At 35.0% G+C, this 26,040-nt stretch overlaps 1 protein-coding gene across 2 annotated transcripts in view; it reads left to right on the plus strand.

Moving 5' to 3' along the window:
- Positions 1-26,040, plus strand: part of AFTPH (aftiphilin) — a 69,204-nt gene that overhangs the window by 33,091 nt on the left and 10,073 nt on the right. Inside the window, exons 3-8 of one of the 2 annotated variants that reach the window (XM_012764921.2) lie at positions 10,716-10,867; positions 13,373-13,499; positions 13,887-13,943; positions 16,873-16,995; positions 21,978-22,038; positions 23,568-23,651. In XM_012764921.2, coding sequence (XP_012620375.2) covers positions 10,716-10,867; positions 13,373-13,499; positions 13,887-13,943; positions 16,873-16,995; positions 21,978-22,038; positions 23,568-23,651 — 604 coding nt within the window. The remainder of the gene's footprint in view (positions 1-10,715; positions 10,868-13,372; positions 13,500-13,886; positions 13,944-16,872; positions 16,996-21,977; positions 22,039-23,567; positions 23,652-26,040) is intronic. The other variant, XM_012764922.2, reaches the window with a different exon arrangement.

The raw sequence follows: 26,040 nt of genomic DNA on the forward strand, positions 1-26,040 counted from the left end.
ATACATGAACATTATTGAGAAATAGATTTCTTCCTTTAGTGAATAATTTTTTTCTGAGAGCCCAGAGTTTAGTATATTTTATTCTTTTGTTAACATTCTTATAAATTATAGAAAAGGCAAGTAGTGATAGCTCCATTGTACAAATGGAAAGGAGGTCAAAACTGTTCTTCACTTTTTGGGCTAAGATTTAAAACAAAACAAAATCACAACAATTGCAAAACCCTTCTTTCAAAGCAGTCTATTTTTTCAAAAGACCATTTTGTATGTTATTTTAATAATTCTTTACTTTCTTAACCTTTTAATGTTTCTGAAAGGAATCTTCATTGAAATAGCCAGGATGCCTTTTTTCTTAGATGTATGGTAAAAAGAGATAATGAAGGCCGGGCGCGGTGGCTCACGCCTGTAATCCTAGCACTTTGGGAGGCCGAGGCGGGCGGATTGCTCAAGGTCAGGAGTTCGAAACCAGCCTGAGCGAGACCCTGTCTCTACCAAAAATAGAAAGAAATTAATTGGTCAACTAAAAATATATATATACAAAAAATTAGCCGGGCATGGTGGCGCATGCCTGTAGTCCCAGCTACTTGGGAGGCTGAGGCAGAAGGATTGCTGAGCCCAGGAGTGTGAGGTTGCTGTGAGCTAGGCTGACGCCACGGCACTCACTCTAGCCTGGGCAACAAAGTGAGACTCTGTCTCAAAAAAAAAAAAAAAAAAGAGATAATGAATCACGCCTGTAATCCTAGCACTCTGGGAGGCGGAGGCAGGCGGATTGCTCAAGGTCAGGAGTTCAAAACCAGCCTGAGCAAGAGCAAGACCCTGTCTCTACTATAAATAGAAAGAAATTAATTGGCCAACTAATATATATAGAAAAAAAATTAGCCAGGCATGGTGGTGCATGCCTGTAGTCCCAGCTACTAAGGAGGCTGAGGCAGGAGGATCACTTGAGCCCAGGAGTTTGAGGTTGCTGTGAGCTAGGCTGATGCCATGCATGTTATTTGAGAATTTAGGAAGTTGGTAAGAAGTCTGTTTATATTAATTGGCTATAGAAAAGAAAACTATAAGTCATTTTTTTCATAGTAGCCATCTAATTTATAATACTACTGGGAAAATGTTATTAACTGAAGATTTGTTTTGAAAGCTTTAAAAATTAAGAGTATCACAAAAAGGAAAATGAAGAGAATCACTAATTGTTTGACTTGTGTTATTTTGAGATTGGTACTGGTGTTTTCATCAGAAAGTCAGCATTCTGAAACTGAATATATCCAGTCCTACCTTTTTACCTTCATTTATTAAATCATCTGTCTACAATTTGTGCAGGTTTTCCCTTCTGTGGGTGAACATTTGAACTTACAACTGTTGCTTTTGTAAGCAACAAAATAGGGGAATTAAGATTTAAGATTTTGACCTTATAGAGCTTTGCTTATTTTATTTAGGTAGCTTTATTTATTGATTTCTTTTTTTTGCAATTTTTCTCTCAGAAAATTTGACATTCTAATGTTTAATTTCAAAATAGAAATACTTTATTAAATTTATCCAGAAATTGTGCAAAAAGGGCAAATCATCTTTTTAGAGCATGATGAATATTACAATTGGTTACTCTTTTTATATAGCTTGAAATTGGGGATTGATAAGTATACAATTGTAGATTGTACTTGATATCTTACTTAATATTTAATGGTGGTGAGGCATAAGGTATCATCTTAAATGGAAGATTAAATTACCCAGTGGATTTTATGTTTCTTCTAAACTTCCACTTAAGTGTGAGACCTAATGCTGTCCATATTAAAACCATTGACATTAATCAACTTCTGCTTCTAAGCAAGAAAGAAAAACTAACTGGAAATATGCTGAAGGAATTTTAAGAGTTACCTTAAATACAAGATACAGTAATGCTCTTGATACACCTAATGCTCTTGATAGGATCTTGGAAACTGTAACTTTAAGCAAAACAACATATAACAAAACCAATTTTGCCATAGGCTAATTGATATAAATAACAGTTAAGTTCCTACAGCTTATTTTTGGTCACTAAAACATCACCACCAAACTTCTAAATAAAGACACAAAACACTTCTAATATTAGGCATTGAAATAAATGTGAGCCATACAGACATTTAAGAAAGAAAGATTAATTTTAAAAAAGTAAAGTAAAATAATTATCCAATTTTGGGTAATCGGTGAATAAGGGCAGTTATAGTCTTGGTGGGTTAGATCAAGGAATAATTGTTTGCAAAATGAAAATTGAAAGAACACCTCCTACCACCATGTAGTTCAAAAACAGTCACAAATCTGGCAGGCTCACTGAGTGCTTTCCTACCACATCATTTGTTAGCATGCATTTGTATGATTATCATAGACCTTACAAAGTTTTATTTTATAATAATTTGTATTCATTCCTTTTGCAACCCACTTAATCCAGTTCAAGGTCACAAGTGGCCAGATCCTGTCCTGGCAGCTCAGGGTGCAAGGCCAGAACAAACCCTGGATAGGACACTATCCCATTGCAGGGCGCACTCACTCTGACTGGAACAATTTAGACACACCAATTTAACCTAATGTGTACATCTTTGGGATGTGGGAGGAAATTGGAGTATCTGGAGGAAACCTATCCAGATATGGGGAGAATATGTAAACTCCACACAGACAGCAGCCTCTGCCAGGAATTGTTTGTTTGTTTTTTTTCCTCATCAACATTACAACAAAGCAATGTTATTCTCGGGCCTGCTGTACTTTAAAGGAGATATGCATTTGAGTGGCACATGAACCAGAGTCTGGGATCCTAGGTGCTAGTCATGCACACCCATCTGGTAAGCTGAACAAGGCTTGCAATATACTTAATCTTTTTATACCCCAATGTAGTAATTTATAAAATAGAGGTTTGTTAGTTAGGGTTCTCTGGAGAAACAGAACCAATGGGTATGTATGCAGATAGAGGGAGAGACAGAAAGATTTATTGGAGATTAAAAAGTTCCAAAATTTATCAGTAATCTATGAACCCAAGACAGCTGATGTTGTAGTTCCAGAGTGGGTACAAAGGCCTGAGAACCAGGAGAGCCAATGGTATAATTCCAGTCCAAAAGCCAGCAGGTTTGAGACCCAGGCAGAGCTGATTTTTCAAAGTCCAAAGGTAGGAAAAGACTGATGTGCCAACCCAAAGTCAGGCAGAATGTCCCTCTTACTCAACTTTTTTGTTCTATTCAGGTCTTCAATTGATTGGTAAGGCCCGCCCATATTAGAGAGGGCAGTCTGCTTTTGTCAGTCTACCAATTCAGATGTTAATCTCATCCAGAAACACCCCTACAAGCACTACCAAATTAATGTTTGACCAAATGCATGGGCACCTCGTTGCCCAATCAAGTTTACCCAAAAATGAACCATCACAAGAGGAAACACCATATGTCACATAGAGCTTTTGAGATTTTTGGAAGACTTGTAACCTGTTTATGACTGAGACATGCCAGTTGAGAATCTCTACATTAGATAACATGGCTTATTTGCACAAATAGGTAAAATGAAATGGCTGCTTATATACCCTAGGACTTTATTCCTCTATCCCCAGACATAAAGATATGGCAAAACTGGGAATTAGAAGTTGTGAACTCATACATGATGCTTTGCCCCCATTGATGAATTAAACCATTGGGTAATAATTTTTCCTCTCCCAAAAATCTAACTTACTGAAAAAAAAAAAAAATAAAAGTAATTATAGAGGGCAGGTGTAGTGGCTCGCGCCTATAATCTTAGCACTTTGGGAGGCTGAGGCAAGAGGATCATTTGAGGCTAGGAGTTCAAGACCAGCCTGAGCAAGAGTGAGACCCTGTCTCTACAAAAAATAGGAAAATTAGTTGGGTGTGGTGGCGTGTGCTGTAGTCCCAGCCACTCAGGAGACTGAGGCAGGTGGATCGCTGGAGCCCAGGAGTTTGAGCTTGCAGTGAGCCTGTAATGAGGCCACTGTACTCTAGTCTGGACAACAGAGCACGACTGTGTCAAAATAATAATAATTATTATTATAATTATAGAGACCTTCGAAGTAATGAAGGAGCCTGATAGAAAATAAATATGAGAACTTAGTAAATTGGGAAAGATAGAGAAAAGCTGTAAAAGCCCGTGTATATTTGGAGATGTGGTATAGTGAAGGACGCATTATGACTTTCATGAGCCCTTTTCCCATAAGAGATGCTTAAAATTCTATTTTATGACTTAGTATTAAAATGAATATATTATCATTACATATTAAAACATTTTCATGAACCCCTAAAAGTATCATGGTCTTAGGCCCTGTCTCTGTTGTGTTAAGTCAGCCCTGGGTATACAGTATTGTGATTAAAAACAAGGCCATATTCTAGATTAGATCCAGATTTCTGAACTGACTTGCATTAGCAACTTCCTTGAGCCTCAGATTTAGAGAGTAATAATAGTAGTTACTTCAAAACCCTCATTATGAGGATAGATTCTGCATGTGAAGGTGTTTAGCACATTGCCTTACCACATAGTAAGTGCTCAGTAAATGTCGGCTGTTACTGAATAACTTCAGGAACAAACTTCTTGGAAAATGGTCTTCAAGTCGTGCAGGAAATAGTGTTACCAACTGTATTTTTTGATTAACAATGGAAAGTAATAGGGAGGCAAATCAGAATTTGTGTAAAAGTACCACTAGTTCTGACTCTTGGCAGTATACTCAACCTATCAAGCTATGTTGAGAGCAGAAGCCCCTATTTGGGCTAGTTCTCATTTTCAGAATGGCTTTGGTAGTTAGGAGCTCTTCTGAGCACAAGTACACTTCTGTGCAAATAGCAGACCTTCTTTACTTGGCTTCATGGCATTGGACACTAGTAGAGAAAAAAAGGGAGTCTGGCACCTGCCTTTGAGCAGCATTTGATTTTCTACTCTACATTTATCAGAGCCCCAGTTCTTAAAATGTTTAATGGCTAGATGCGCTGCTATGTGCCAGTCTTAGAATTTGGCACATATATGAATGGAAGGACACGACTGAGTTATATAAACTAGTATTCTGCTAGTATAACCAGCCACCAGTTCCCTTATTCCATATTCAAGGAAGAACTGAGGGATATTTTTCCTTTTTGTACTTTGGGGTTGACGGTATTTAAGGTTCAGGTAATTGGCATAAATATTACTTAATTTAATCTGCCATTTAGTATTGTAACCTCAGCTAAATATTTAGTATGCTAACTGTGTATGTACTTGTTTATTTCACTCATATTCATTTTGAATGTGGCACTGACTCTTTAGTAATAATTGACAACTTTGTTGAAAACTATGAATTGTAGTATTAGATGAAATCATTTGCTTTTTTAATATATTCATCACCTTAGAGGTTAACAGGTGAATACCTTATCTAATAGCTAGAAATGTTTGAAAGACCATAAAAAGTGGGCAAAACCATGATTTGGTGAAAAGAATCTAGGCTTTGGAATCAGACTTTAGATCAAATCCTTGCTGTGCATTATACCAGCAGTCAGACTGTGTTTAATTATCTGAATCTCCCTGAGCTTTAGTTTCTTCATCTGTAATAGAGGCCATAATACTTATCTTGCAAAGTTTCTTTTAAAAGATTCATCAGGTAACACATGTAGAGCATCAAGCATAGTATGGTACATAAAAGGCAGCTGTTGTTTTTATGTTATATAAATATGTCCCGCCCACATGGCTTACAATAAGATATACTTTCATAAGTAGAACAGTTATGCCCCCTGCAGTCTTAAAGTGAAGTACTTTTTTTTTAATACGGTGAGCATTAATTTAGTTGGCATTCATGTACCAACTATGTGTAGGAACCTAGATACTAAAGATCAAGAATAAAATGTAGTCCCTACCCTTAAAGCTCTGTAACTTTTAGAAATTAAGCTTAGCACTCCTTTGATAACAACATAATATAGTAAGTAATTAAGAGCACTTACTCCAATGCTGTACTTCCTGGGTAAAAATTCAGCCTCTCCACTTAATATTCATGTGACCATGGGCAAGATGACCTCTCTGTGCTCCATTTTTCTCAGCTAGAAAATGGAGAAAATATTGTTACTTCTCTCATATGGTTCTTACGAGACAAATGAACTAGTGTTTGTAAAACATTTAAAATAATGTCTGATACATGATAAGCACTAGGTAAGCATTAAACAAAAACTGCAGTGCACCATATCAGGCTTTTGCACTGTGAGTATGTTTCAAAGAACATCTTTTGATTTTTTTGCTGAATTTTAGGCCCCCACTTTCCTGAAGTGGATCATTGTTTGCTTTACATATGCTGCCTTATGTGCCTAAGGAAACTAGAGCTCAACCAGTCAGACTTTACCACTAACTCAAAATAAAAAAAGTATAATTTTTATGACATTTTACATTCAATACAAGTCCACATGTATTATAATATGTTAATAAATGTCACTGTTTTATATAATCTTTTTCTGAGTTAATCAGCTATACGGAGTTTTAAAAATTGGGTGTCCCCATTTAATTAAAACCAGAAGTAGACTTCCTATTGTGGCTAGACATATACTCTATATAGAAACAGGAGTTTATTTAAGCAGGTTAATGTAAACAAAGTTCCTTTTTACTCATAAACACTAGGATAAATCCAAGTTGAATATTTTACTTTATTGACTCTAATTTTTGTTTTGTTTTGTCTTGCTCTGTTGCCTGGCCAAAAGTGCAGGGGCATCATCATAGCTCACTGCAAACTGGAACTCCTGGGTGCAAATGATCCTTCAGCCTCAGCGCCCCGAGTAGCTGGGACTACAGGTGTGTGTACCACGCCAGGCTAATTTTTTTTAAGAGATGGGGTCTCGCTGTGTTGCCCAGGTTGGTCTCGAACCTCTGACCTCAAGTAATCCTCCCACCACAGCCTACCAAAGTGCTAAGATTACAAGTGTGAGCCACCACACCTGGCTAGTTTTGATGTGATGCTAAATTTTCCTATGATCTTTCTATGTTTATTTACAAATATTAAGTTAGTATTGAGGGGAAGATTATATTTTAAAGGTTAAAATTAGTTAATATATTTACCCAAAAAAAAGAACCCCTGAAAAACAAAGAAACCTATAAAACCTTTGCCAATATCACAGTCTTGATACACCTTTTATCTCAGGTGCTCAAATTTTATACTCAGAATAACAATGATTAAATAAAAAACAAGTGTCTCGTTACAATCTACTTGGAAAATCTGTTTCTTGAAAGGAACTTGTCTGGTCACAAGAGAAACTGTTCTTGGGGTAGGTTGTTTGACTTCTCTTCTTCTCAGCATTATATTAGTTATATTCTTGTACCTGTTCTACTTACTAAGTTACTTGGGCTATATTATATTACATTTTTGAACTTTTAACTTTATTGTGCTTCTTGGGAAGCAGAGTACTCTTAAACACACCTTGTGTGGCTTATACATTTTGTGGTTTTTTTTTTTTTTGATTCCTCAGCTGAAACAGCAGGTGATTTATTGTATACTTGTTCCACTCGGCCACAACTGAGAACAGAACTAGCCCAGTATGTCAGGTCCAGGACAAAGGACCAGTAGGGACTGTTTGGTATGAGCAAGATGGTTCTCTCAGAGGTGGCCTTGGCGATTGGATGGCAGTGAAGTTCTAGATCCACTGAGAGGCAAGTTCTAGACAGTAGCATGCAGTCCAACAACTTGTACTAGTGTCCCCGGACTCTGGTATTCCATGTTTCTGATCTTGTGGCCTTCATGTGTGCACAAGCTAGCGGTTTATTTGGACCTCTGCCTCATCTTTTGTGCTTCAGCCTGCGCATTCGCTTCTTCCTCCACTTGGCTCTCATGGCACTGAGGTTTCTACAAAGATGGCGTTAAGGCTGAGAGCCATTTTGTGTTTCTTAATGCAATTAAGATATAAGTCATAAATGCCAATAAGCCAACCACCCATATCCAAAGTTTAAAATCTATAAGGAGTAGCAGTAACAGGTTCCATTTATGAAACAGGCTCTTAAAAATAGATAACTTAAAAACTAGACACTTTTTTTCCCAACTCATATCTTGGGTAGGATGCAAAATACTTGGATTACTTCATTTCTTGTTATATCATAATATGGTAGAAATAGATAGGTTGAGACAAGTGTTTTCATAATTATTTAAAATGCTAAATAGCGGTAGAGAGTCATCCTTAGTGAACTTTGAGCCTAGTTTTGACACTCATTTATTTTATTCCCTGGCAGGCTACTATGTCTTTATATTATCATCTGTATTATAACAGTAGTAATGGTAAAAGCTGCCACCTATGAAACACATACTGAGTGCTAAGTACTTAATCCTCTAATTTGTTACCCACTCTGTGAGGTAGACTTGATAGCTCCAATTTATAAATGCAGAGAATGAGTCTTAGTCCCTGGGTCTACAGCCCTTCGGCCCACTATTGAAGTGTTATAATTATATCAGCCATTTACTTACTGGAATTAACTTGAAGTAAATGAAATTTGGCCAGTATTTATTACCATGAACAAGATAGTAGTGAGAAACTCTTTTTACAGGATGCCCTTACCATCAAACTGGGCTTGTGGATAGCTGGAAATTGATATACTTTTAAAAGTAAAATGTCAGAGCAACATTAATTTTAATCAAAATCTTTATTCATTCTTTTATTGCTTTCTTGCTGAATTGTTGAGAAGTTCCCTCTTTGTGGTGGGCAATACTGTTAAGCAGTTCTTTTTTTCCCTTTATTTATTGCTGTACCTCACCAGCAGCAAACAAACCATGGCTTGTGAGACATATCTGTCCTGCTGCCCATTTTTGTAAAGTTTCATTGGAACACACCCACACTTACTTGTTTACAGATGGCCTGCAGAGCCTGAAACATTTACTGTCTGGCTCTCTATGGAAAAGATGGCTGATCACTGCTCTTCCTCATTCAACAAAAGATTAGAAGCAATCGAATTTAATACCTAATCCTAAAGATACATGACACTTTAGAAATTTGCATTCAATTTATATCCTTCATGGGAAAAGGTTGGGGAAGAAGTAAAAATTGAGGTGATTAGGTTAATCTTTCTTTTCCTCAGGTACATTCCATTCATTTGTATCTAAGACCTTGGTAGTTAATATAGTATAATATAGCCCGAATGATTGAATGTGTCTTTGGGTCTCTTCCTGTGATAAACATTTTTTTTCTATCCCATTAAAAGTATAACAAAGAGAATACGAGAAAGATGTAATTTACAGAGAAATAAAATTTGGTCATATGTGAGTTGATGTTTACCTTCCCTGCCCAGGAGGAGCCAGCGCTCGTCATGTTTCCAATTAGGTGGTTATCTGATCCCTTTAAAAGTAACTTCTGTCCATTCCCTCTGTTGAAGTGAATAAGTGCCGGGTCCCCTTGACGCACTCAGGTTTCACAAGCCTTGGGATCTTGAGTCTACCCTTTACTTTGGGGTTCATAATTGACAGTGAGAACCTTTTCCCATATCACACAGATAGAATATAATGATGGTGTTAGAGGAACTGTTGTAGAGGTAGCAGAAGAGTACCCTGAGACTAATTATGCAGTGTTAAGTTTTTTGTTCTCGTATGGCTTCCAAAAGAGATTTTGGTTTGGAAAATATGTTTGTGAAAATTTTTTCTTTTGCTTTTCATTTTTCTGGTTGTTGACTATACTATACAACTGAAATCAAGTGTTAACTTGTTTTTGTTACTTGGCAGGAAGTACTGCCATGATGTGTTTTTCTTGTATACTCGGTATCAATTTAATGGTACATTTAATCATCCAGCAGGCTTTAACTTATTAACAATTCGTATTCCTACTTGATGTTTAAATAGTAAATTGGACTGAGTTGAAAAATATCTTACATGTATCTGAAATGCAGCTAGGAAAATGAAAATAAATGTTATTGTAGGTTGCACATGTATGACAAACCTAGTGATACCCAGAAAAATGTAGGTTAATCTAAATCCAGCACGTTTTAATTAATAAAAGTACCAAGAAATGTATCTGTTTGTTCTTGGTGAAAATACTGTAGGGAATATGCAGGCTTTACTTGGAGGGAAGATGGTGGTCTATTCAAAGATACACACATACACACTACAAAGAAAAATAGGGAAATGGAATTTCTAGAAGATAATAGATTAGCAAAATGATAAATGAGCTGTAGAATTTCTTATGAGTAAAAATTGAGATGTTCATTCCGACTTTTGTTTGTATATTAGCAGCAAAAATATTTTAAAATGCTTTCAAAATTCAAGTGTTTGTGTCCAAGAAAAGGATTCTGTTCAGCTATAATAGCATAATACTTTTCACAGGCATCCAATCTTATTGTTCCTAAATCTAGAGTACATGAGTGGTGGTAAGAAACATTCCAGTGTGATGGAAAAAATATGAATGCTGTCTGGTTTTTTGTTGGGTTTTGTTCTTGCTTTGGGCAGATTATTCAAACGTTGAGATTATTTACTCATTATACAATTGGGCAATAATATATTCTTTGTAGAATTTTTGTAATGAATTAAGTAAGATAATGCATGTAAAGCACCAGGTGTGGTATTCGGTGTGTAGTTACTTGTCACCTACTGTACCATCACCATGATTAAAGTAATCATTTAGAACTATTGTTTTATGAGTAGTTATGTTCCTTTCATTTAGTGATTTTTGTACCTGAGTAGTGGTTTCTCTCCCTCTTTTACAGTAGTGGACAGGGTGTATGTTAGCGATGAAACTATGAGATTATTAAAATTAAATGAAAATAAACTTTTGGGGGATGTTTTGATGCAGACAGCTTTACTAAACCGACTGGAGCGAATTTTCGAAGCATGTTTTCCTTCCATATTTGTCCCTGATGCTGAAGAAGAAGTTACTTCCCTGAAGCACTTGCTGGAAACAAGCACCTTGCCAATAAAAACAAGAGAGGCCTTACCTGAAAATGGGTAAGTACTAGACAGTTTTCAGACAGCAGTGTCTTTTCATTAATTTCACCTGTTCTAAGTTTATCTTAAAATATTAAGATTCAAAAGCATTGTGTTAAAAGTTTAATCATAATGTGCTAAAAGACTTAAACTCCCTTTTGAACTCCCTTTCAAACTATTTCTAAATCAATATTCTAATCAATGTTTTATGTTATGTTTTGACTTCCTAGTATAATAAATTAGAGGTTAGATTTTACTTCTGCTATCCCCACCCTGTATCTTCCCAATATTCTTATATCAGTTTTTGGTTATTTTGTTATTTGGTATTTTTAATTTTTGTATTCATGTACATATTGTTCACTTCTAAGCCACTCTTTTCATTATAGTACAACTTTTCCCTGGACTTAATAATTGACCCTCTTTTTCATTTACTGAGTCTTTCCCTATCTTCCAGCAGCCTGTTACTGCAATTTTCCTTGTGGTTAAGCCTATCAAACTGTCCTTTCCATTTTTTTCCTGGAAACCTCCCCCTGACCTTAGTCCTATTCTTATCTAGAATGGTTTCAGTCTAGGCCTCTTACACTTATGTTGTCTTGGGACTTCCCTTCATTTGGATCCCATTTTGTTAGAGCATATCCTCTAATAGCCTACTGAGAAAAAAAGATACATGGGAGGTAATTTTTTTTTATTCTACTCACCTTAAATTTACAGTTTAAGATCTCTTTTGCTGATATTCTGAAACTTCACAATAAAATATCTTTTTCCATTCATTGGAAAAATCTTTTTTCATTCATTGGACTGGCCATTAGGTAGGACCATTCAATCTGGAGGTATCTGTTCTTCAGTATTGGGCATTTCTCTTGTATTATTACCTTGACAGTTAACTTCCCTCCATTGTCTCTGTTTTATCTTTCCAGAACTCCTATTAATTATTGGATTTTGGAGGGTATAGCTTGATTTTCTGATTTTAATTTCAAAGTTACTCATAATTGGCCGGGTGCGGTGGCTCACGCCTGTAATCCTAGCACTTTGGGAGGCCGAGGCGGGCGGATCGCTCAAGGTCAGGAGTTCGAAACCAGCCTGAGCGAGACCCCGTCTCTACCAAAAATAGAAAGAAATTAATTGACCAACTAAAAATATATATACAAAAAATTAGCCGGGCATGGTGGCACATGCCTGTAGTCCCAGCTACTCGGGAGGCTGAGGCAGGAGGATCGCTCGAGCCCAGGAGTTTGAGGTTGCTGTGAGCTAGGCTGACGCCACGGCACTCACTCTAGCCTGGGCAACAAAGTGAGACTCTGTCTCAAAAAAAAAAAAAAAAAAAAAAAAAAAAAAAAGTTACTCATAATCTATGGCTGTTCTTTTGCATTTTATTGTTCTCCACCTCTAAAAGCCTTCTCCCCTTTTCCAGGTTTCTTCTTCCATTTAGCTAATAAGTGAGCTAATACTCCTTCGTCCTTCTTTGTGACCTCAATATTTGTGGCACAGGGTTTTAAGTATCCCTTAATTTCATTGAAGATGGAGATTCTGGTTTTGTGTCTTGATTTTTGTTTTGGGTGATTTCTGAGACGAGAAGGGAACAAAAAGGTTTATAGTTTGCAACCTTAAAACTGTTTAGATGTGTTTTTTTAAAAAATACGCTAGTTATACAGGTAGTTTATACTCTTGGATCCAGTAATCTGTCTCTAAAAGATTTGTTCTGAGGAAATAATACAACTATACAATAACACACACTGTTAAATACAGGAAGACATTCATTGCCTTACTAATAATAGGAGCCAAACAAGAACAATTTATTTAGAACTGTGGGATTGTTGCTAAATAAATGATGGTACATGGACCTAACAACATTACACAGCCATTGAAAAAGATAAATATGTAAACTAGGACATGCTTAAAATCTGAAAAGAGAATACAAAACAATATATATGCTATAACTGTAACTGTGTCTGTTGATCAAGACTCGAGAAAACAAATATTAAATAGCTGTATTAAGATGGTAGCTAAAAATTGGTATTAACTGAATAGCACCTAAGTGGTCACATAGGTACTACAGTAATAGGGTATTGGGCAGGTAGGAGGGGGGAGGAGGGCGGGTATATACATACATAATGAGTGAGATGTGCACCATCTGGGGGATGGTCATGCTGGAGACTCAGACTTGTGGGGGGAGGGGGGAAATGGGCATTTATTGAAACCTTAAAATCTGTACCCCCATAATATGCCGAAATGAAAAAAAAAAAAAGATGGTAGCTGAATGATTTCTTTTTCTCCTTTTCAATTTTTTTGATTTATAAGGTGAGAATAATACACAGGCTAAATTTCAGCTTGATTACTGACATATTGTTTCATATGAATTTAACTTAGTTCCTTTTCTAATGACCGTCAGTGTTCTGGATTTCATTCAGATAATGTATACTCATGTTAGACATAAGATTAATTGGAATGTATGTCATATTATAAATCGGATTCATGGTAAAAGCTGTTAAGTAACTATTGTTGGTGGCTTCATCATGGTCTTTACAGGGAACTGCTGGATGTGTGGACTGAGCTACAGGATATCCATGATGCACATGGCTTGAGATATCAGTGGGGCGGCTCCCATAGCAACAAGAAGCTTTTGTGCTCTTTGGGAATAGACACCAGAAACATTGTGAGTTTGTTAGTACTTTGAAAAATCCTTTATTCAACAAATGGGTGTTTTTAAATTGTTAGAGTTCTGTTCAAGCTGCAATAGGCTAGTTCCTCAGAAAAATAAATGTTAATTGGTTTAAATATTTATTTTGAATATGCTGACTTTTAAACATGAATCTACCTAAATTTTTCTCCAATTGATATTTGTTGTTTTAGTGTTTTGCTTAACTATAAAATGAAGGAAATAGACTGGGAGATTAAAAATATAATCCTATATGGGCAATTAAACAATTTCTTTACCATTTATGATATATGTAATAAAGGAATGTAGACATATTTTAGAGACTATTTCATTGTATGGCAGATTATTCTCTAAATATATGTTCTTTCTCTCTAACGTGTGTAGCTCTTTACGGGCAATAAGAAGCAGCCTGTTATAGTGCCCATGTATGCAGCAGGATTGGTAAGTACAAAAATGTCTCTGCATGTATTTATCATTACTGAATTTATTCTGTAAAATCATCTTATATAGCATGACATAGAAGTATTTTTTAAGAGGCATTTAGTGTTGGAATCTTAAGGGTATAAATATAATACCTTTTTTGAGCTCATAAATCTTTTCAAGTCTTGATTTCGGGATTTTTTAATATTCCATTAATTATACATACTGTTTTGTTTTAAATGATTTTTATCTTAGTAATGTGAGTGCATATAACTCTTTGTAAAATGTACCTTTGGAAGATTGTCTTTTCTAAACTTTTAGATATATTTTAATCCAGCTATTAATTTCAAATAATAGAATATTGAGGCTATGGATGTATATAAAAGCTTGGAAATACCAAATTATAGTAAATGAAAATGAGCTAGGACTCATATTGGTCCTTAGTTCTTCCATTAATGTTTTAAATTTGTTGAATTTTGTTTTTTCAGATATGCCAGGTAGTCCCGGAAAACTGAGGCATTTTCAGTCTGTTCCTTATCAAGACTCAGTCATATTTTAAAGTTTGATGTTTGTGTTTTTTGGTGTGCCTTTGAGTTATTGGTGAATAAAAATGTCCTATTAAACTAAAAATATATTATTATAACCAATAACTTGAAATAAGGAAAAAATACTATGTTTACAAATGAAAGAACAAATGACAAAAGAATCCTTAGTATATAATTTAAATTTTACAACCCACTATATGCATGTGAAAGTGAATTTGCTGTGGAACTTGATCTTTTAAATCTGTAAACTTTCTCCATAAATAAGCACTAATTATTGATTTGGAATTGGAACATTGTGATTTGTGAAATTTTCTATGCTTTTTGAAAAATTCAGTTTCTGCTCCTTTTATAAATGGTTGTCTTACACTTAAAAACACTTGGATGATCCCTGTACTTTTTTCTGTTGTAGGTAAATACAGTATAATCCAGAACATTTCTTTACTAATAATTTTACTATTTCTATAAGCTTTAATATCAGTTTATTTAGTGAATATAAATGTAACTCCCCTCCATCTTTGTGATATCTTTCATTTAGAAACTTAATTCTTTTTAATATCAAATTATAATTATACCTGAATTTTTCCCATGGTGCTTTATACATATGAGATGTTCAGTAGTAATCTTTTGATCTCATCTGGAAGAATACCTGAAATGATCATTTAAGTCCCTGGCTCTCAAACTTTAGTTTACGTCAGAATCACTTGGAAGACTTGTTAAAACACCAATTGCTAAGCAACATCCCCAGAGTTTCTTATTCAGTAGGTTTAGGGCTTGAGAATTTGCATATCTGACAAGGTGATGCTGAACTTGCTGTTTGGAGACCACAATTTGAGAACCACCAGTTTAAGTGATAGTTCAAATTAGAAAACTTGGCTAAGACAGTAATCATTCACCAAATGTTTTGTCTCCTTACATAAGGGCACACTGGTGAGCCTGTAGAATATTTATAATATGGTATTGAACTTATTTTCATTTTTCTCACTGCTAGATGAAAGCCTTTCATGTGTACTATTATTAAGAATTGAATCTTGGCTGGGTGCAGTGGCTCACGCCTGTAATCCTAGCATTCTGGGAGGCCAAGGCGGGTGGATCCTTTGAGCTTAGGAACTCAAGACCAGCAAGAGAGAGACCCCATCTCTAGCCAGGCATGGTGGTGCATGCTTGTAGTCCCAGCTACTCTGAAGGCTGAGGCAGGAGGATCCCTTGAGCCCAGGAGTTTGAGGTTGCTGTGAGCTAGCCCAGGCAACAGAGTGAGACTCTGTCTCAAAAAAAAAAATTTTTTTTGAATTTGCAAATTGCATTAGTTTATGTCCTATTTTATTGGGGGGTTGAGAGGTAGCAGGGATTCTCCTGAAAACTTTTTTTAGAAATTTATAGATTCTAACATTACTGACTTAGCAGATTTGTTTTTTCTTCCCTACTCCCATCCCCAGTTAAGGTTGACTTTTATCTGGGATATAACCTTTAATTGATAAATATTCAAGAACTTATCAGGTACTATATTAAAACATGCAAAAGCCTGGCTTTTTCTTCAGTCCTGGATTATTTCCTTTTTGTGTTGGTAGAAGATTGATGTTGAAGTACTGATTTTTTTCCCCTCCTTATTTCTATATCCATCCTGAGTATCTTCCTGTCTGACTCAAAAAGTGTTTAGACTTCTAACAAGCCCAGTGGAACATGTAAGATGTTTTCCCCTCTGAAATGGCTGTCTCTGCTTTGCCAGTTGAAGGAACTAAGTACTAAGGCTCCATGGTACCTTAGTAGAGATCAAGAGCAAACACTAAATTCACACTGAAGGATATAGATGTCATGATATTATATGGCATGTTGTAGAACCAGCTTTCACTTCAGGCACCACCATGGTGTAATGTGTAGTACAGAGGGTGCCCATTCCTGCAATTTTAATGTCTGAATCATAAAAGCATTGGATTCTTAGGGCTTGGATGTGATAAATTGTTGTGTTCCCTCAAGTTGTGCTTATGCTTTCATATGACAGTAATAACTGTGTACTTTAAAACATCTGATTGAAAATACAGGCTCTTGCTTAAAAAATTTTGATTCTAAAGATATTATTGTGAAATGTTTCCCATTATGGAGGTATAAAGATTTCTGTAAATAAAATTTAAGAATAGTTGGGTGGGTCCCAGCTACTCAAGAGGTTGAGTGGGAAGGAGCCCAGAAGCCCAGGAGTTCAATGCTAGCCTGGGCAACATAGTGAGACCTTGTCTCTCTCTTTTTTTTAAAGTAAATAAAATTAAGAATAGTTCCTTTTTTTCTTTAGTCTTTTTCTTATAAGACCTGGGTTTTGTTTGTTCTTTCTTCCTGCTAGACTTTCTTACAAAGTTTATGGATTGATCTCTGTCCTCCCTCCCCTCACCAATTAATGGCCAATATACCTTTTTCAGGGTATGTTAGAGCCCACCAAGGAACCATTGAAACCACTATCTGCTGCAGAAAAAATTGCTTCCATCGGTCAGGCAGCCACTATATCACCAGAGATGAACCCATGTACATCTGATCAATTCCAGGTAAAAATATCCATATGTATATAGATGTGATTATATGTTTGTACACATACATCCGTACATACTGTTTTTTTTTTCCTTTATATATTAACTTTTAGTTTTTAAAATATTTTTGAAACTTGATTTGATGATGGACAGGATTTTGGTTGTTAGTGAACATCCCTTGAAATACAGTGAATAAATTATCTTTAATTTTCAAAAAGAGAAAGCACGATTTGAGAATTCGGTGATTATGAGTAAGTTCTTAAACCTGTCCAGGCCTTACTCTCTTGACCTATAAAATGAAGAGTCCACAGCAGGTATCTAAATCCCTTTGCAGTTTGAACATTGTATGATCATAATTATTGACATAAATCTGGTAAGTCATGGGTTTTCAACAAGATGGGAAATACATTTATACCAGCTCTTTAAGTCTGCTATTGTATGTTTTTCCCAAAATCCTGTGAAGTTTTATAAAGCAATGAAAGTTAGATGTGTTTATTACCTTGAAAATTGTTTTTGAGAGTTTGAGGAAAAAACTGTTATTTGAAGATGATGTGACCTTTAATAAAACAGCCTATGGATTAGGAAAAAAAGGCTATCTTACCTTTCTTATCCTTTAACTCCTTGGCATATTTAAGTACAGATATTTTTTTCAGTCCAATATGTTTAATATAAAGTCTTCCCTCTCACCTTTTATCTGAAGAAAATGGGCCATTTTGGTTTGCTTACTCTTTCCACATAAAGTTAGAAACTGACTCAGTACTAGTTAAATGTGTTTTTTCTAAGAAGATTAGCGTTTTTAAGTGAACATTACCATTTCTAAAACATATTCTTGCCATGTTTTCATTTCTTAACCTTAAATATCATTTTCAGTTGCATCTAACACAAAAATGTATGTTTGAACAGCCTTTCCCAAAATGTGTATCCCACTGGACACTAAAAGGTCCCTGGGTAAAGTTTGGGAAATACTTCATATCATATTCCCATAACCACTGTTAGGGATTCACAACACACATTAAGGACTCTGAAGAGTCCTAAGGTAAATCACCCTATTTAATTTTCAGGACCTTTTTCTGCAGGGACCAGAGGACAGGGGAGTTGTAACACCCACAGAACTAGTGAAGAACATACTTTAGAAGTACATACTTTTGAAGAACATACTTTAGAAAATAATGTATAAAGCATAGATCCTACCCTTTCAGGTGTGTTTCAAGAAACATCTAATATTACTGCTGTGTACCACTGTGGTTTATACTTGGGCAGAGCTTAAATATCACTTTGAAGCCAGCTTGTTACTGGCAATGAATTAGGGGGCAAGGGGACCTAATGTGAAAAATGGCTGGCCATGATGGTTGGGCTGCAGATAAAGTGGCCTGGGCAAAATGTCTCAGTAGGTAGACTCTGTCCTTAGTTGCCCTGATATGTCCTCTGGCAATCAGCTGCTTTCCCAGGCCTGCCCTATCTATATGCACATACTCACTTCTGCCTCAGTCTACATTCTTATTCCTACTGTGTTAGGTATTAGGAAAGTATTTTGAGTAACTGCTTGGTACCTTACTGAAAATGGAGCTGTTCTCATTGTTACCATTTGTTGCTAGTTTAGCTTGCCACCTCCTCTTTTTCCTCCTCCATCCAACCACTTCCACATGTTACAACCCCATAAACTATTGCTTATTTTTATCAGAGTTAGCTGTTGCCTGTCATTTTTGTCCCTGATTCAGTCCTATTATGTATTTCCTTTTAGTCATACTGCATACCTTATCATCTTTCTTATATAATTTCATTATGGACTTGACTAAAAGGTTAGTAGTCCAGATGACCTAATAAAAAAGTGCTAATTTAGAATTTTGTGCTGAGATGCCTGACCTCCATCATAGAATTGTATGATCCTTGGTTGGCTCCATACCTCTGATTTAGGTTAAAATATAGCAAACATCTGAAATGTAAAGATTCTTATATAAAATGATATTTCTTATTCTTTTGCATGCCATATATGTGGCAAAATACATTATATATAATCATATTTGTTGGCCATGCAGTAATACAGTTATATCTTCTCACTAGCCATATTTTACAGATGAAACAGCCGTATCCTGTAGTGCTAGAAGCTTAGCAAAATGTGTTAGGAAAGACCTTGTTCAATACCTCATTGTTTTTTCCAAAAAACATATCCCAAACCTTCTTTTTATGTTTTTGACATCATTAAACAGTAGTTATCAAACTTAGCATAGTTGTATAATTCCCATTATGAATGCATGCTTTTGGATCTGTCTGTTCTATCCCAATTTGGGTACCCATTGAGTTTGTTTTGTTTTTCTTCCAAATTGGTTTATACTTATTAGTATTATAACAATTGCATCTCTTACTTAGAAATTTAATAACTTAATATTTTTTCTGAGATACTTTTACCTGGAAAGACATCCTATGGGTAAAAGAACAGTAATACTACCATTAGTGTGTTCTTGTTTTACTTTTATCTATTGAATTTCAGTCACACCATTCATGATGCTATTACTGACTCCCACCCTTAATGAAATCAGTAGTTTAACCACACTTTATTTACTGCTGAGTCGGAGTCAACTCTCTGACTAGCAGTTACCCTCCTAGTCACCACTAGCAACTTCTTTTCTTGAGGTGACTATTTTAGTTGTGAATCAGAATTTTAGAGCTAGAAGAAAAAATGATTATCTAATACCATGCTCCCTTTTTATAAGACAAGAACATATTTGGAAGGGCTAAGTGACTTACCCAAAATCAGTGGTACAGCTAGGACTAGAATTGGAGTCTGTTATCTCCAGACTCCATGTTTTTGTTCTTTTTGTTTTGATCTTGTCCCCTTAGGGCTTTTGTCTTTGCAGTAATCATTCATACCACTGTTGCTTCAAGTTGCTTCAAAATGCTTCATTCTAGTGCTTTCTCTTTGAGTTACCATACTTGTTAATGTCATTAGTTAGCCTTTTTTTGCTGTTTTTCATCTTCTTATTTCCACTAAATGTTGACTCATGCTTAGCACCTCATTATTATAATTTTGGCTGTGTCTTCAAAATACCATACACCTATACAAGAAGCCAAAATTTCAGCACATCACTGAAATATTTCTAAGCACCCAGCTGCTTGACATGATTTAAATAGACATGTTAAGGAAAAAACTTGCTCCCTTTATCCAGAAATTTGGTTATTGCATAAACCTAGATTTTGTCCATCAATTCAGGTGTCAGTGATCTAGAAGCAGAGTAAATTCAATCTGTTGGACTGCTTAGAGCGTTTTGTTTGTTTTTGAGATCAGCTAAAGAAGATCTTTTTAAATGTTCATTAGTCATGCAGGTGGGTTGTAACTAGATTTTCACCAGCATTTTTTAACTTTCATCTGCAATAATTATAGATTCAGAGGAAATTGCAGAGATAGTACAGAGAAGTCCCATTACCAGTTTTCTCCATGGTTATTACATCTCACGTATTATAGTACAATATAAAAACCAGGAATATAACATTGGTATAATATGTGTATACAGTTCTGTATCATTTTATCACATGGGTAGATTCATGTAACCACCACAATCAAGATACAGAACTCATCCATCACCACAAAGAACACCCTTAATAGTCACCTCCCAGCCATACTTTATCCCTGGCTCCTGCTAACTAATAGTAGCATTTTATTTGGTTTATATGTCCCCTGTCAACCTCTGTGCTAGACCTGATTTTTAGAGACTACTTACATTAATTTGCCTATCATTGGTATCCCAATTATTCAGACTGTGTTATAAAATCATGGGACTAGACTTTCAGAAATACCCAATCCATGCTCCTATCGTATAGGGAACAATGACACTACCTACCAAGAAAAAAATAAGTTTTAATAGTGCCTACCTTACAATAAAGCATAGTGGTGAGCAGTACCAAAAAAAGGACAATAACATGTTGATATTAAAAGTCTCATCAAACACCAGTTATTTCAATACCACCCCCATAACAAGAGGGAAAAAACCCAACAGTTTTTCTCATAAGAATATTCTTAAAATGAAGTGTGAATTCTCATTTTAAAAATGTTTTTGTATGCCTTCCATCTTATATTTATTTTATCTTTATATGTTTGGCACTGTGAAATTTAAAAATCTAGAATAGTCAAATCAGTTCTGAGCATCCCTTTTTGTGTATTTTACAAAGTAGATCTTGCGCTTGCTTTGGCAGCACGTGTACTAAAATCAGCACAATAGAGAGATTAGCATGGGGCCTCCTGTACAAAATTGACATGCAAAAATTAAATTCTGATATTTGATAAGTAATTTCTAAATTAGAGAAGTTGATTAAAATATTTGCAATCAACACTTTTAAAAAAGTAGGTCCTATTTATTGGCCCAGTATTTCCTCCAAAATTTGAAAAATTGTAAAGAACCAGAAACCTTAGACTTCAAACCTTTACATTTTATTTGTAAGGAGACCAACTAAATTAACTAAACTGTAAAAGGTTATACTACTAGTTACTTAGTGGTTATTCTGTCTTGAATAACCAAGATCTCCTCACTTTCAATATGGTACCTTCTCTATTATGTTAGGGAATTTTAAATGGCTAATGATTTAAAATAAATGTAGTCACTTCAGTGAAAAAAGTCAGTAAAGTTTTTAAGTATTTTAATTGTGATCAAGCCAACAGTTTAAATCTTGATTTGAGAATAAATTGAAATCTTGACATGGAATCAGTTCATAAATTTGTTTGAAAATGTAAAGATAATTTACATTTGTAAATGTAAAGATAATTTTCTTAGGTACAACTTTTCTAATGTCAATAAGCTGTACTATTTGTAAACTTTGCAATTTCAGTTCGTGTTAATATTTGCAGGTAACCTTCTGAAATTGTAAAGTATCCCGGTTTTGTCTTTAGGTACTTTGTTGCCTAATGGTCTTGCTATAATAGTTTTTTTTTTCTTTTTTTTTTTTTAAGGATTCTTTAAGTTGCTACAACCTGTACTGATTAATTTTGATTTTTTGGTTTTCAACTCTAGGAGTCTCTACCACCCGTCCAGTTTGACTGGAGTAGCAGTGGCCTTACTAACCCTTTAGATGGTACGTCTCTCCGTAGAGCCTCTAGCACCAGAGCTAGAGTTAAGAAAGCTACAAAGTTCAGACAAACTTCTCTCTGCTGATTTCCTTTTTTTGTTTGAACATAACTTCTTATTATCTTTGGAAATTCAGGCTTTCTTTCTGAATAGTAATTGCTCAAGAAACCAGCTGTTACTATAATGTCCAAATATAGGTAGTAGTAGCTAGGTAAAATTTTACTTTATCTTAAGTCAAAAATAAGCTTCTTTATTTTTTACAAGTTATCTAGGTAGTTTAAATGATATTTTAGTTAGGACCAATTTTTTCTTGAAGTTTTAATTTATGGGATTTTCTTGAATGCAAAGTCTTGTGATTAGAGGCTGCTTCAAAGCACAAAGCACAACTATTTAACCAAAAACAATGTGCAGATAGATTCATATTTATTGACTCAGTAGTTTTCAGATTTAATAATATTTTATAGAGCACTTATATGCAAATGGAAAATGACTTTCGTGATCCTTTTCTAAAATTTATCTCCAAATGCTAATAGTCAGTTACAGAAATAACTGGTTTAACTCATGGCTTTAAAAGAAAATCCTGAAACGGGAATAGCTTATTCCAGTAATGTGGGGTATTTAAAATAAATAATACACAATGCTAGTTTCTCATGTTGACACCACAAGTTTTAAGTGGATCCTGAGATATAATTGCTCTTACTCCTTGTGCTTAAGTTGTTTGAGCCATTGTCTAAAACACCTGTCATCATCTAAATGGCAATTATCATTGCTATTGTCTAAAACACTCTTATTAGTTTTTCCTGATAGTGGGGGTCCTGGGATATCTGGAAAGCATCCAATTGAATAACATAGTGCTGAAGGAAAGCCTGGATGCACCTTTTGCTGTTGTCTGGTGTCTTCAGTCAAATCATCGTGCTTTTTATTAACAACTTCTTTAAAAATGTATACTATTTCTGATTACTGTTTCAGAGTTAAAGGGGAACAGTACAGCTTTGAGGTTGCACATCAGGGTAGGGCAGCTATGACATTCTTTATTATGTTATTTTATTTCAAACTAAGTTAACGTATTGGTGCGTGTCCCCCAAACTGACTTTTTTTTTTTTTAAATCATTAATGAGAAACCAACATTACTAACATGAAGAATTGGTTTGGGCATGTACAGTGATTTAATGTTGGGTTGAGATTAAAGTATTGTTTCCCTTTAACGGGTACACTTTCCTTTTGGTCTTTCTGGTATGGCTTCCAGTTTTGATTGAAGAAACTGAACTCCTAACTAAAACCTTACTAAGTGTTACATTCTTTACATTGTACATGAGGAAATGTACATTGAATTAAATTGTTACTTTAGAAATGTCCTTAGTAATGAAAAACTAATACTGTACACATTGTTTTAATGTTGATTTTTAAAATGTGCAATGATTACTAATTATAACCTGCATGTTCAAGTGTGTGTCTTACCCCTTTTTACACATAACCCCTCCTCCCTTGGCTTACCTTCTGTGTGGCTGCCTACCAACACGGTCACTGAATTTCAAGCTAGTGGAGGTTCCACTCTTCTGAACCTTGATTTCTTTGGGCCCGTGGATGACAGTAGCTCTAGCAGCAGCACCACAATCCCAGGTCAGCAGAGTGTTAAAACCACAATTCTAGTTTATTTACTAAAAGCATGACCACATTACTTGACTTTCCTATAAACAAGGAAACAAGTAGATTGTATTCTCTATAATGTCTTTTTAATATTTTTCTTTCATCTATCTGTTGTTATTTTGTAGTATCTAACTATAAAAAATGACTTATGTGAAATATATTTCAAGGAAAATTTTCTCAGAGTGTAATATTTAAAGCAGAAAGTAGTTTCTGGGAATAAAATATCCCTAATGTCCTTAGACAAAGGCAGGGTTTGGTTCTTTTTCCCCCTCTAAGTGGAAAATCTGATTTTTTATGATTTTTTAAAGCATATTCTATAAAGCCATTTGAAAACAAAGTTTAGAGATACAAGAATATTTTAGTACACAAAGATGACTTTACATTATAGTGCATGTAATAATATATAACCTTTACAAATTCTAGCATTCAATTAGTTGTTTATTAGTGCTGCTAAATATAAAATTAGGTTCCAAAATGTTGGAGTCTAGCACTTAGTTATATAGTGCCACATAGAACTATTACTGTTTTTATGTAGCTCTTAAATAAAAAGTATACTGTTAGTTTTCCATGGAAAAAAAATGTTACAAAAATTAATAGTAGAAAATAATTGCTGTGAGATACTAAAAGCTAGAAATTAAAAGTTACTAGAGTGCCTGTTAAATTAATGTTCAGTCCTGTGAAAGTTCAGTTCACTGACCAAAGGACTAATGTGCTTTGTCATTTTCTAACTGAATAAAAGATTAAATTATAATGGCATTTTTTTTATGTTTACATTTTATTTAATATGATTTTAATGAGTCCCCGTCATCCCAACTTGTGATCTGGTAATCATCCCCATTGGTCACCAGACAGCTGTTGGGGTGCTATGTAGATGTTAATGCCAAGAAATGCATAGTGAGGATCCCTTTCTGTCCCCATTAATGGCGAGTTTCACAACCAGCCTGATTCCTGAGAATTTGCTGGTTTTGTTCTATTCTACTAGATAACCCTGGCACCCACTTCCAACAGTTTAGGAGCTATGATGGGATATGGATGGGGGAGACTAACAGAGTCAGCTAAGGGTGAGCCCGGGATGCCTTTCTTGAGATCTGATTCTGCTACAGGAAGTTCCAAGGTCATTTGGTATAGAATGACTAGATTACTCAAATCTAAGGCCCTGGTTATCATTTTCATTGTTCTCAAGATTTTGCAAGCATATGAAAGGCCAATCTGTGTCTGGTTTTGATTTCAAAATGATATTTTACTATTTATTAATACTTAAATTACTTCTAAATACATTTGATCTGTGGAATGATCTAGGTGAGCTAATTAGTTGTCTGAAATTTTATAATACTTAACTGGGAGTGGGGACAGATAACCAAATACATGTATATCACTTTCCTTATTACTGTATTTCAGAGAATTAATTATCAGACTCCCATTTTAAATTTGTGCTCAGCTTTGTTTTGTCATAAACTGTATTATAATTTAAATGAGGTCACTGTTTTTCTTTTGGATGCCTAAAAATATGGTTTAAATTTAATTTTTGGTTACATTTCAAACTCATTTAAAAAACCATCCATAGGAGCACAAATAACCTGGCTATATAAAGAAGTACAGAAATGACCTGATAATCAGGCTCAGTGTACACAGCTGCAAGAAGAGCAAGCGGTTTCAGAAGCTTAGAGCTGTAATGGAAGTGAAATCAGCATGGTCAAATGCAGTTCTCATTACTTTGGAACCTTTTTAAATATTTTTGTTCAATATTTTCATTAATATGCTCTAGCTGCTATATAAATTTGATTACTATATATTTGCTTTGGCTTCTTTTTATTGCTATTGGGTTTTGTTAAAACTTACCATCAAGCTACAGGTATCAACACCTTCCTTAGTATTCCATTTCACTACTTGCTTGCACTTTTTCTGACTTGTTTCTGGGAAAGTCATTTCGTCTTAGCTTGCGGTTATTTAATTATTTTGTGTGTGAGACTTAGGAGGTTGGCATAGAACGTGGTTGGCTAGCTTTAATTATGTAACTAAACTATGCCTCATTAAGGTCTTGTAAAAAAAAAAAAAACACAAATCTTCCACTAAAAAAATTACTCTCCAATTATTAGTGTATAGTAAGTAGTTGTCTTGTTTTTGAAAACTTTAACCATAGTTATGGGGTTTTTTTGGTGGAGTGGTAGTTATTTGGCACTAGAGGAATGTGATTTCTTTGTTGTTTTTTTTTTAATCTGCCACTTTACTATTTGACAGCCAAGTGACCAGAGTTTTATAAACCCAACTAAGTTTTTACTAGCACTTCCCTGTTGCCAGTCAGAATACAGTTGTTTATTCTGCTTTATACGTTAGACATCAACTTAAATGTTGTGGTTGCTTG

Source organism: Microcebus murinus, chromosome 3 (genome assembly GCF_040939455.1).
Source record: "Microcebus murinus isolate Inina chromosome 3, M.murinus_Inina_mat1.0, whole genome shotgun sequence".
NCBI lineage: Eukaryota > Metazoa > Chordata > Mammalia > Primates > Cheirogaleidae > Microcebus > Microcebus murinus.